Source organism: Manis javanica, chromosome 11, assembly GCF_040802235.1.
Source record: "Manis javanica isolate MJ-LG chromosome 11, MJ_LKY, whole genome shotgun sequence".
NCBI lineage: Eukaryota > Metazoa > Chordata > Mammalia > Pholidota > Manidae > Manis > Manis javanica.
The window spans coordinates 88,255,607-88,269,426 of record NC_133166.1 but is presented as its reverse complement, the minus strand read 5'-3'; the positions used below and the strand labels follow the sequence as shown (position 1 = coordinate 88,269,426).

The window sequence follows — 13,820 nt, the reverse complement described above, 5'->3', positions numbered from 1 at the left end:
TCCCTCGGAATTTCCCACCTTCTAGGTTGTGCTGTTTATATTCCTGAGGCATAATTTAATTTATTCCTCTATTCCTCTTGATCAGATTCAGGAACAGTTGTTTGGCAAGAATACTTCATGGGTGATGTAGTGAATTGGGAGGTGATGTCTGGGGTTTTCCCTATTTTTGCAAGGTTAAGATTGGTCAGTGGGTTTAGCAGTTGCCAGTCTGGTTCATCCATATATAATTTCTCATCAGCCTTTTGCATAGGGATTTTAGTTGCTATTAATGATTATTGCCTAGGTCCATTATTTCACTAGAGAAGGGATATAAAGTTGGTTCTGTTATTCAAAAGAGTTTTACATTAGTATTATTTGTTAAATTTATTTCCATGATAATGTGTTTGTCTTGAAATCATCCTCAGCAGAAGTCAAGAGAAACAATGTTTAGGAAGAGTACTTTGTAAACCCTCAAAATCTATATAAGTATTACTTATTATTAATGTACTTATTAAAATACAAAAATAGAAGGAAGTTTTTTTCAATATAAATTGTAAATTTTTATCTCAAAAGTCTCTCAAAAGGATTTGGAATCAGTAGATTCCCAGGCACAGGAAGCCATAGTCACGAGTGCCTCTGAAGATGCTCAGACCCCAACCCCTGCCTCTGGGCTTAACACAGACCACCAAGAGGTCGAATCAATAGGTCCAGGAGGTGCAGATCCAAGTGATCAAGCAGCAGGTCCAAATGAAACAAATTATGGGAACCATCCAAAGGATGAGACGGAACATGAGGACAACCAGAGTTTTCAGGATGGAGAGGAAGGGCATCAACTCTCTTCAGAAAGTCCGGGTGAAGAATCCTCGGCTCCAGAGCCCAACTGTTCAAGTGACGAGCCAGGAGGAGCAGGTACCCTCTCAGGGAGCAGCTGTGCAGCCCTCCTTGAGGAAGTGAGTGACCGTCCTGGAGTGGCACAGGAGCCAGCTGCTGGAGACCCCCAGGATGCACCCCGCTCTGGTCACCCCAGGGCAGGGCTGGAGGTCCAGGATACCCTGAGGCGACGACTGCCTGCGCCAGGTGAGGTAACTCTCTGGACTTCTGTCCTGTTCTGTATCGCTCTGTTACTGAGACACAGCACAGGTCAGGGTCTTTCTTTACAGAGAACTTCTGTTTCCATTAGAATGAGGTTTCTCATCTCCTAGACAAATTCATTCCACACCCACAGTAAGTTTCTTCCCACACATAAATTGCCTATTTAAACAGTGTTCCCATTTATTTAGTATTTGTATTAATGCAGTATGATAAAAAAGGGTGTCACTTTTTAAAACCACCTCTGGCTTTTTATTTCTTACAAGCATATTTTCATTTACAATTTTTAAAATCATTTATTTTCTTGGAAACTAAATGCTACATAAATCAAGAGATGATGTATTTAAAAACAACATCAGTGGTATACCATCCTTAACTCAGTCATATTGCAGTTGTATAGGACTTAGAGCAAATCAGTTATATTTCTCTATCCATAGTTTTCCCACTTTTATATTAAGGAGAACAAGCATCATACCTTCTGTTATGAAGATCATAATTGCCATGTGCTAAATCCTCAATTGGAACTTAAGAGATATGGATTCTGGTGTGGCCCAATCACTTGCTAACTTGGGTGACCCTGGGCAAATCTCTTAACTTCTATACTTCAGTTTCCTATTTCTAGAATGAAGAAATTGGACAAGGTGATATCCAGCCAATCTCTTATAGCTCTCACTTTGTGTGATTGTATGTGTTGATTTGTATTTTGTAAGAACTCTGAAGAGCTCTGATGCCTGTCAGAGATAAAGCAGTCCCACCAAGGTAGTACTAGTATGACTCTCACACAGATTCAGCCTGCCTGCACCCCTTCATCCCCAGCATCTTCATTCGCATCGCCCCACCCAGGTGCCACGTAGGTACTCTGAAATACTTATTTGCCACTGCAAAGGAATATAAAATATTCTGTTCATCAGGAAGGCTGTAAATCAGTAACTGATTTCAAATATATGTTTCATTCACTGATCATTAGAATAGTCATTTCAGTGAAGGCAAGGAATGTGTCTGTCTCATTCATTGTGTTTTTGTGGCACCTGGTACAGAGAAGCAACTTTATGAATATTTGTTAAATGAATGAATGAATGTGATTTGTAGGGACCATTATCTGCCATCATAATTTCAGTATGCAGGCTCACTGAGTAGAGGAAGAAAATGTTGTTTTAAAAATGCAGTTATGTGTGGGCAGCAACATAATATAATGGCATGAGGTAGTCCAGGAGGTGAGTAACCTCTTTCTAATCCCAACTCTGCCACATCTCTATATGTGACCTTGGGCAAAGCCCTTAACTTCCTGGACCCTTTGTCATAAGGAGATGATCATTAGAGATCCTTTCAGTCCTTAAGTTCTGGGAAATGATATTTTAAAAACCTGTTTTTTCATGTGATATGGCTACATGAACTATCCTTTATACATGAAGATGATTCTACTTCTTAATGTTAATAGAGTATGCTAGTTGAGTTTTTCCAGTTAAGGGTTAAGAACTATACTCAGCTTTCACTGTTACATGATGTATCCGGCTGGGGTCAAGCACACTTCTAGATGCTAGAGTGACTTAGTTTACAATGCCACAAAATACTGCCCTCCTTTTCACCCACACATATCAATACTTGTCTCTCACCCCCCACACCTACCTTTTTATATAAATTTTCCTGACTTTATATTCCTTGTTTGGTATATATGTACCTCCTTCACTAAGAATTTCAAACTTATTTTTTGCAAGTTGTTTTGCAATTGTAACCTCTGCTGTCTCCAAACTTAGTGCCTCTGTTAATTGTACACTTGGGGGTCTTGAGCAGTTATGTGAGACCTGAACCCTGGGATGAGAGTATCATGTCCCTTGTGTACAGCTGTCTTTTCTCAAATCCATTCTTAATTTTGTACATTTTGTTGAATCACAGTTTAGGTCGATTTGGCTGCAGTGTTAGAATGCTTGTTTCTTTGTCCTTGATTCGTGGCTTCTTTTTTCTTTTTTCTTGTTGCTTCTTTTCCTTAAGGGCCAGTGAAGAATTGTAAATATAACAACAGTACTCTTAAATGAATTTTGCTGTACTTCATTTTTTTCTTCCAAGTAGAACCAAAGTAATACTGAGCCTTACAGAAAAGGGGGAGTTAGCTTTGTATAAGAGAAAATTTTGTGAAGTATAGAAATCCTCTTGGTCAGATAATTCTTTGCTTTAGTAAGAAGTATAAAGGTATATACACTCCCTTTGTGTACTGTCTAAAAATAATGTTCATTTTTCTCTCCAGAGGCTGAAAGTCATCAACAAGAAACACAAAAATTGGAAGAAAACAAAGAGAGTGCCCAGGATGCCATAAGAAAGATGAATAAAAAGGATATTTTGAGCTATGGTGAGAACAAAACTGGTCTTAGTGCAGTGTTCATTCTCAGTCAGAGGAAATACCTAGAAAATTAGCAGACTTAAACAGTTTTAACATCATTTTAATGTTTTTTTAAATGTTTGATATTAAAGAATAGTAAAATAGAGTTTGGGGGATTTTTTCTTTAGGGATGCTGGCTGATATTTTGCCATCCTTAACAAAATGGAAATTCCTACAGGAGAAAGGGCTTTTCATAAGCAAGAAACTAAAATTGCCCTTTTAATTAGAGAGTATTACCTTCTCAAGTGGCAGTTTTACATTTTGACTCTTAAGAAAAAAATGGCCTGCTGCAGGTTGTAAGGTACATTGAGAAGACCGAAGAATATCCTGATAGTTTATTTCTAAATCACATCCTTAGTTATAGAAGCCAATACATAAGCTTAGGCTTTACCTTTTAAAGAAGATATTGCACCTTCAAATAGTTCAATCTAGGAAATTAGAATAAAGGTATTTCTGGTAGACCTTAATTGCTGAAGGTTTAAAGAATTTAGGCCAAATAAACTCACCACAACCCATAAAATCTGACAGTATCTCTACCTCACTTCAATTGACCACAAGCTTTATTTCTGATTCACTCCCCTCTAATTTTGTCTTTTATCTTCTCATTCTCTGACAGCCTCCATCTTTCTTGGCTTCCTGGTTGTGACTCTTATTCTGCTAAGTTCTGTTAGTAGCTACTATTCCTCTCCAGCCCAGCACGTGTCCCAAAACCCAGCTTTGGAGGCCTTCTTGGTTCAGTTCAGCCAGTTGAAGGATAAATTTCCCGGCCAGAGTTCATTTTTGTGGCAGAGAGGACGTAAGTTTCTCCAGAAGCATCTCAACGCATCCAAGCCCACTGAGCCAGCCACCATCATATTGACAGCCGCTCGAGAGGGAAGAGAGACCCTGAAGTGCCTGAGCCTCCACGTTGCGGACGCCTACACCTCCTCCCAGAAGGTCTCTGCCATTCACATTGATGGGGCTGGAAGAACCTTGCAGGACAGTGACACAGTCAAGCACTTGGTTGATGTGGAGCTGAGCTCTGGGTTTGAGAATGGCCAGAAGGCTGCTGTGGTTCACCACTTTGAGTCCCTGCCTGCAGGCTCTACCTTGATCTTCTATAAGTATTGTGACCATGAGAATGCTGCCTTTAAAGACGTGGCCCTGGTTCTGACTGTCCTACTAGAGGAGCAAACGCTAGAAGCAAGTCTTGGCCCAAGAGAAACTGAAGAGAAAGTGAGAGATTTACTCTGGGCCAGGTTTACCGACTCTAACACTCCCAGCTCCTTCAACCACATGGACTCGGACAAACTGAGTGGGCTGTGGAGCCGCATTTCACACCTGGTGCTGCCCGTCCAGCCAGTGAAGAACATAGAAGAGCAAGGGTGCCTTTTATAAGCTAAGCACAGAGTTGGTTAGGTTAGGAAGGTGGCATAGGCTTATTAAAAATTCAGCTTAAAAGCCTTCCACTTATGTGGAATGATGTTGATGAATGTTAGGAAATAGCCTGGAAGGCACAAGTAAGCTTTAGGAAAGAATTTTCGTTTTTTGCATTTTGTAAAACTTTCTAATCTAAGCTTGACAAAGCTAAAAAGTTGACCTAACTTTATTTCCTTTGCCTTTCAAGCAAATCAGGTTTGAAATATAGCACGGTATATATACCTGAAGAAAATTTTTTTTAAATCCAAAAACAGTGACAGAATCATTGCACAGGAAGATAAGCTGCTCAGAGTAACTACAGAGTGATTTTTGTTTTCTTGAGACTCTAAGCCTTTTGGATAAGGAGCCAAGTGTTTGGACTTGGGCTGAAGCAATTTCAGTTATGAAGCAATGATAGTTTTTCTATTACATGTTAAATATTTTAAAAACTCATTTTGAAAACCTAGTTTTGGAATTACATCTTACACTAATTTGCACTTCTGAATAGCAAAGTGGAAATCTGAATTCAGCCCTTAACCTAAATGCTATATGTAAGGCACTGTACTATTCATTCCGTTAATGAGCTAAGGTAAAAGCTGCTGCACATGAGAAATGTTCTTGAAAATTGGAAACTATGGGGGAAGTATTTAAAGGCATTGAAAGGAAGAAATTCCAACTGGTTCTATCGTTAGTTTTCTTGAGTGACTTAGAGCAGTTCATTTTCAAACTAGGTCCACTGCCCTTTTCCTCAGAGCAGTTCTGCTTTTGACTGATTTATGTGTTGGGATTCTCCATAAGATTTAATTGGAACAATGAGTTCCACTGATAATTAAGTTGGAAAATCACTGATGAAGTGAAAAAAAACCTCTTAGAAAGATAGGTAGGAAATGGGTAAAAAAAATGAATGTATTAAAACTCGTGAGTAGGAAGAGAAGCAAATACAGGTTTACTGTATAGACAATGCTATTTATGAAAGATAAAGACCCACAGATGAACAGCAGAATATATAGACTAGTACTTACTAGCAATTTCTGATGCTTTCGTTAATTTCTGCTAGTCAACATTTCTTTCTCTCCTGAGTAGAATTTTGTAATTTTCTAGGATGAGAGTTTGAGTTCCCTGTAAGCAGAACAGATTTTAATAACTAACTGAATAGATTTTATATTGTATGTGAGTACTTCACCATCCTGTTTACTTGTTGTGCAGTGATGGAACATTATATAATGCACCTCATTTCTTGATCAGCTAGTTAGAAGTACTGTTAGGTTAACAGAGAAATGCAGGAGATATGGCTTAGTGAGAGGAAGCAGAATGCTGTTAGACGGATTCCAAGAGGTTTTAATGGCCAATATTAACTGTTGAACCATGTCCTGTGATTGTAAGAAAGATTCACAACTGTATTGAGACAGTAGTTGTTGATTTGCATTTCCGCTCTGAAAGCAGAACTCTAGTAACATGATCGTGACCTAATGAGGGGTCTGTTCCATTACATGACACACCTAGGATGTAGCACCAAAATTCTGGCATATTTCAACTAGGTTTAGCCTCTCTGCTGTTATGAGAGCAGAATATACATATATGTGAATATATGTGTATGTGTGTATTTAAGAAGTCACATGATTATTAAGTATGGATTTTCAGAAAAGCTACGACCATATAGGGATCTTTATTGATAACCTAAGGAGAGATCACAAAAATATGGGGAAACAGGTAAATCTGTTCTAACCAAGGTGTTAAGGTGAGCATAATTGGTATAGAGGCATACCTAAAGGGACGCTTTTCATTTAAGACTTTGTGAAGGAATCTTCCAATAGATTTGAGAAAAGATGTGCCTGAAGAAAAAGTTAAGGCAAGGTGGATATTAGTATCACTATTACTCCAATATAAAATCAGAGGAAACTAAAGACAATCATATACCACATCTGAATTTGTTGTGTGTCTCTAGCTCTCAGTGCTAGCATTACATTACACAAAACCAGCGGTGCCTTGTAGAACTGTTAGGTCGGCCTGCTGACCCGTCTACCTCGGATCTATGAAGGGCAGCATGAAGTGTGCGTATCTGTCAGTGACTCAAATCACAGTTGAAACAAAGATTCTTGTTTTTCATTCGGTTGAATATAGTTTTTTGTTTCCTTTGACTATAATTTAGATGAAGAAATGTCAAAAAGTCACACTTTTTTTTTTTTTTTTACTGCTTAGCCTCTGTTGAAAAAGACTTCTTCCATGTGTAAGTGCACTCATCTGAAGCTGTTGCCAGTTTCCATCCACTCTTTCAACATTCATTTTAAAAAGAAGCAGTGTATTAATTCGCTCTGGGTCTTCTCATGAGTAAAATGACTATTGTTAAACCATAAAGCTTTGTATTTTTTAAGTGTACAATTAAATTCAATCTATTATTTAATGTACTCTTAGGTTAATTTCTATTCAATTATTTCTATTTTTTACATTTTTTAAGTTTCCAAATGTTCTTTTGTGTCTCTAGCAGTTCTTCTTCCATTAAATAGTAATACATGGTTTACTTATTTTACTTAGAACAACGATTTGTGGGCCATGATACCACACCTGATACCCAAACATCACTGTTCGCTTATTATTGCAAAACAATTCTCATTATATTATTATTAACATAAGTCATTTATTAAATGATACCAGAGTTCTAGAATCAAGTGGTAGAATCAGAAACTATCTCTGGATTTGAGTTCTTCCTCTGGGGTAAATTTTAGGTTTCCCAGTGAGTGTACAAGGGTTGGCAGAGAAGTTCCAGGAGAGTCATATCAATACAGGTGGTAATGCTGTTGTTTCTGTTTCTACTTTTTAAGGCAATATAATAAATGTTTTTCATTTGAAAGCCTCCAAGGTTGTAGTGGTGAGGCTCACCATGCCTGTGGCCCACCGTCCTCCAGCTAATGACCCAGTTGAACAGTATTAGCCTCTGAGGTGGTTTTTATTTACTCTTTCACAGTTTTAATTGTTGATTTTATACTTTTAGCTATTCAAGGCTTCCATAATGAGCACTGATGTTAAAATATAACAGACAAATACAGCATGTGAAAAGTGATAACAATTCACCAACATGATCTTCACCAGGACTGTATTTGTATTCATCTGACCAAAATTCATATGTAACATATGCAGGTGTATAGCACTTCAAAAACTAATATTAAATAGAAATATTACATAATTGATAAGGGTTATCATTCAGTGCAAATAAAGCTTAAACCCACAGTTTATTTGTAGCAACATGCAGTTTCAAATAGCAGCCTGAAACCATTTTTACACTTCCACATTTTACACTTTCAAGCCTGACATCTGAACAGCCAGCCAGTTCAAAGCTACCACCTCAGGAAGATTACCAAGGGCTGGGCTCCCTCCCAACTGGAGGCCATTCAAGGGATTGGGGTCTGGCTGGAGTCTCACAGGCCTTGAGGGCTGACAGTGCAGACCTCCCATGAACAAGCTGGAAGGCCAGGTTAGCCAGTGATCTGGAACAAGGCAAGTGTCAGGAGAGGGGAGGGTCTCAGTGTGGGCTATTGGGAAGCCTAGCATTGGTATAATTCCAAGCCTTACCCTACACATATACAGATACTACCCCAGCAGGCAGAGCTACAGGAATCCGGACTCTTGCCAGGGAGAGCCTAGTGGGGCTGCTTGGAATCCAATAAGTGACACGAGGGAGCCTTGGATGCTGGAGAAGCCTGAGACCTGCTTGGGAAACCAGTCCAAATGGGGACTGACTTGTGTATTTAAACTACCACCTCAGATTTTCAAGAGGTGGCCTCCCTCCACCCTGGATGCCATTCAGGGTTTTGGGATCCAGCTGGATCTACATAGGCCTAGAGGCCTAGCCTGCCCAAGGACTGCTGACAGGGGGACTTATCGGTCATGGGAAGAACAGGTCAGGGTAACCAGGGTCCTGGAACAGGGTAAGTGTCTGGAGAGGCCTTTCATAGCAGGTTATTACAGGTGCCTGACATCTACCCAATTCCAAGCCTTAACCTACACAAATGCACGTATTTCTCCTGAAGGGAAACGTGAGGGAATCTGGACTGGTTGCTAAGGCCAGAAGAGGAGGAATGGCCAGAATATCCTCTAACAGACACCAGGACCCCATCAGACAGCCAGTCAAAATGGGGACTAATGATCCCCACCTTAGAGCCGCCACCTCAGATTTTTGAGAGGTGCATTCCCATCACACTGGAGGCCGTTCTTGGGGTTGGGGTCCAACAGCTCCACAGGCCCCGAGGGCCCTGGCAGCCCACAGCTGGCCATAGAGAGTACACTTTGCATAAACTGGCTATGCAGGGATGTGAAACAGGGCAAATATAGGGAGAGGCCAGGTCACAGTGGGCTGTCGGGGGTGCTTGGCATCTGCTTCATCCCAAGCCTTAACCTGCACAAATGGGCATATTCTGAAGGCAGAGCTGGAGGAATGGGGATGACCTTGCCAGGACAGGACAAGAAGGGCCTTCCAAGAAATAAAACAATATAAAAATAAACCAGTATATCTTTGTAACGGCCTCAATATATCATTTTATAAAGAGTTCTTAATCTGTTTTGCAAGTTGAATATGTAGTTAAATAGCAATCTTCATTTTAATATTTTGTTCACCAATCAATATATTTCATTTTAAAATTTGTTGAAAAGTCATAGTGGTTTGTTTTATGTTGGCTTTGTTTTTTTCATAATTAGACACTTGTATCACTTGTTCAGTGGGAATTTAGATATTTGTCTTTATATATATTGTGAATATTAATGATTACAAATCACTGACAATCTATGGAATTACAGTAAAATTATTTTTAAAATTTTCTGAAAGTGTCTATGACATAAGATCCTGAGGCTTATGTATTACATGAGAAATACTTATAAAAATATATTTGCGATAGAGGGGGGAGAAAGATGGCACTGTGAGAAGTTAGGCAGAAATCTCCTCCCAAAACCACATATAACACGAAAATACAGCAAATACAACTAATCTTGAAAGAGCAAGCCAAAGACTGCAGAACAGACTGCCTACATCTGGGAAAAAGAGAAGACCTCAAAGAAAAGGGTCAAGTAGCAAAGCCAAGATCCAGCAGGATCCAAGCCCTCCCCCCAACCCCAGCTCACTGGCAGGAGGAGGAGAAGTGGAGGGGGAGGAGTAGAAGCCCAGGACTGCTAAACATCCACCCTGGAGATCTGCTCTGGGAGCACAAACCCACATAACATGGTGCTTAGAGATTAGTGGGGTTGGAAAGCAAAGATAGATGGAATACTTGGAGAGATGGAGATTCTAGCCACTTGTGGAGAACAGGTACCCACAATCGGCTGCTCCAGGACAAAAGAAAGATGGGCACTTTGAAAGATTTCCCAATAGAGAGAAGGCTGCTAAAGGGGCAAGGATTACAACAGAGCTTGCTGCTTAGGAGAAATGACAGATGGACAAAAATCATCCTGGGACGCTAGGCCTAGCAGGTTGGGAACTTTCAGGAACTTCAGATACTCCATCCCCATGGCTGGCAACACAGTGTCAAGACCCCCCACTGTGACACACAGCATGCTGCTCCTTCCAGCAGGCACTGGTCTGCACACCTGCTGTTCCCGCCATCACGCCAAGCCAGCTGGAGAGCAGCCCTGCCTATGACAGCTACAAGGGTGTAATGCGGAGGCTGCTCCCTGCATGCTCGGCCTACTGGCCTTGGCAGTGGAGACAGGCACTGTAGCCAGGAAGCAGAAAAGAGCTCTTTCCTCTGGCAGGCACCAGTGCCACTCACCTGCAACTCCTGCCATCACAACAGGTGCTGGGCAGCTCCAGAGAGTAGAGCTTCTGGGAACTAGAGGGCACCACCTACACAAAGTTATTATTCCATAGGAATCACTAGACATATGAAGTGGCAAAAAAAATTTTGTACAAACAAGAATCCAACAGACACCAGAAAGAGGGCTAAGTGAAACTGAAATCACCAATCTTCTTGATAAATATTTCAAAATAAAAATCATAAATATACTCATGGAGCTACAGAAAAATATTCAAGATTTCAGGGAAGACTTCAAGAAATGAACAAAAATACAGTATCTGACAGGAAACATACAATGGAGGGATTAAAGTACATCAGATGAGATAGAGGAGCCTGTAAATGAAATAGAAATTAGAGAACAAGAAAACAAAGAAGCTGAGGCACAGAGAGAAAAAAGGATCTCTAGGAATGAAAGAATATTAAGAGAACTGTACGACCAATCCAAATGGGACAATATTTGCATTATAGGGGTACCAAAAGAAGAGAGAGAAAAAGATATAGAAAGCCTTTTTGAGAAAATTGTTGGACATGTCCCCAATGTGGGGAAGGAAATAGTATCTTAGGTCATGGAAGTGAAGAGATCTCCCAACACAAGGGACTCTAGGAAGACACCAAGACACAGTAATTAAAATGGCAAAGATAAAGGACAAGGAAAGAGTATTAAAAGCAGCGAGAGAGAGAAAAAAGATTACTTACAAAGGAAACCCCATCAGGCTGTCATCAGACTTCTCAACAGAAACCTTACAGGCCAGAAGGGAGTGGCATGATATAGTGAATGCAATGAAACAGAAGGGCCTCCAACCAAGAATACTGTACCCAGCAAGATTATCATTTAAATTTGAAGCAGGGATTAAACAATTCCCAGATAAGCAAAAGTTGAGAGAATTTACCTCCCACAAATTGTCTCTACAGTGTATTTTAAAGGGACTGCTATAGATGAAAGAGCTTCTAAGGGTAAATAGCTATCACCAGAGAAGGGAAAAAAAACACAGTAAAGGAAGTAAACCAATTAACTACTAAGCAAATGCAAAATTAAATCAACTACCCACAAAGTCAAGGTATACATAAAGAGTACAGAATATGACACCTAATATATAAAGAGTGGAGGAGGGAGAAAAAGAAGACAAAGAAAATCTTTTGATTGTATTTGAAATAGCATAATAAGCATGTTAAGTTAGAATGTTAGATAGTAAAGAAACTGCCCTTGAACCTTTGTAACCACGAATTCAAAGTCTGCAATGGCAATAAGTACATATCTATCAATAATCACCTAAATGTAAATGGATTGAATGCACCAATCAAAAGACATAAGAGTTACAGAATGGATATTTAAAAAAAAAAACATCTGTATGCTGCCTACAAGAGACTGACTTCAAACCCAAAGACATACACAGACTAAAAGTGACAGGATGGAAAAAGATACTTCATGCAAACAATAGGGGAAAAAAAGCAGGAGTTGTAGTACTTGTATCAGACAAAATAAATTTGAGAACAAAGAAAGTAACAAGAGACAAGAACATTACATAATGATAAAGGGGTCAGTCCCACAACAGGATATAACCATTATGAATATCTATGCACCCAACACAGAATCACCTGTGTGTGTGAAACAAATACTAAAAAATTAAAGGGGGAAATAGAATGCAATGCATTCATTTCAGGAGACTTCAACACACCATTCACTCCAAAGGAGAGATCCACCAGACAGAAAATAAGTAAGAAGACAGAGGCCCTGAACAACACACTAGAAGAGATGGACCTAACAGACATCTACAGAACTCTACACCCAAAAGCAGCAGAATACACATTCTTCTCAAGTGCACATGGAATATTTTCCAGAATAGATCACATACTAGGCCACAGAAAGAGCCTCATTAGATTCAGAAAGATTGAAATTGTGCCAGCCAGCTTCTCAGACCACAGAGGTATGAAATTAGAAATAAATTATGCAAAAAAAAAATTCCACAAATACATGGAGGCTTAACAACATGCTCTTAAATAATCAGTGGATCAATGACCAAATAAAAAACAGATCAAGCAATATATGGAGACAAATGAAAATGACAACTGAATACCCCCAAAACCTGTGGGATGCAGTGAAGGCAGTTCTCAGAGGAAAGCATATCGCAACATAGGCTTACTTCAAGAAAGAAGAACAATCCCATATGAACAATCTAAGCTCACAATTAATGAAACTAGAAAAAGAAGAACAATGAGGCCCCAAGTCAGTAGAAGGAGTGACCATAATAAAGATCAGAGGAGAAATAAATAAAATTGAGAATAAAACAATAGAATCAATGAAACCAGGGGCTGGTTCTTCAAGAAAATAAAATAATATAAACCCCTAGCCAGACTTATCAAGAAAAAAGGAGAGTCTATACACATAAACAGAATCAGAAATCAGAAAGGAAAAATCATGACAGAAACCACAGAAATACAAAGAATTATTAGAGAATACTATGAAAAATTAAATGCTAACAAATTGGATAACCTAGAAGAAATGGACAACTTTCTAAAAAAATACAACCTTCTAAGACTGACCCAGGAAGAAACAGAAAATCTGAAGAGACCAATTACTAGCAAGGAAATTGAATTGGTAACAAAAAACTACCTAAGAACAAAGCACCTGTACCAGATGGCTTCACTGCTGAATTTTATCAAACATTTAGTGAAGACCTAATACCCATCCTCCTCAAAGTTTTCCAAAAAATAGAAGAGGAGGTAATACTTCCAAACTCATTCTATGAAGCCAGTATCACTCTAATACCAAATCCAGGCAAAGACATCACAAAAAAAGGAAATTACAGACCAATATCCCCAATGACCACAGATGAAAAAATATTCAACAAAATATTAACAAACCAAATTTAAAAATAGATCAAAAAGATCATCCATCATTATAAAGTGGTATTCATTCCAGGGATGCAAGGATGGTACAATATTTAAAAACCCATCAACATCAGACACCACATCAACAAAAAAGGACAAAAATCACATGATCACCTACATAGATGCTGAAAAAGCATTTGACAAAATTCAACATCCATTCATGATAAAAACTCTCAAGAAAATGAGTATAGAGGGCAAGTACCTCAACATAATAAAGGCCATATATGACAACCCACAGCCAACATCATACTTAACATGAAAGCTTTTCCTTTAAGATCAGGAACAAGACAAGGATGCCCATTCTTCCACTTTAT

At 39.2% G+C, this 13,820-nt stretch overlaps 1 protein-coding gene across 3 annotated transcripts in view; it reads left to right on the top strand.

The window, feature by feature from the left end:
* LOC108384977 (torsin-1A-interacting protein 2-like) overlaps window positions 1–7,353 on the top strand; it is a 34,853-nt gene extending 27,500 nt beyond the window's left edge. For all 3 annotated transcript variants that reach the window (XM_073216828.1, XM_017642225.3, XM_017642224.3), the window contains exons 3-5: window positions 553–1,056; window positions 3,311–3,412; window positions 4,059–7,353. In XM_073216828.1, coding sequence (XP_073072929.1) covers window positions 553–1,056; window positions 3,311–3,412; window positions 4,059–4,819 — 1,367 coding nt within the window. In that variant the 3' untranslated portion in view covers window positions 4,820–7,353. The remainder of the gene's footprint in view (window positions 1–552; window positions 1,057–3,310; window positions 3,413–4,058) is intronic.
* The last annotated feature ends 6,467 nt before the right edge of the window (window positions 7,354–13,820 follow it).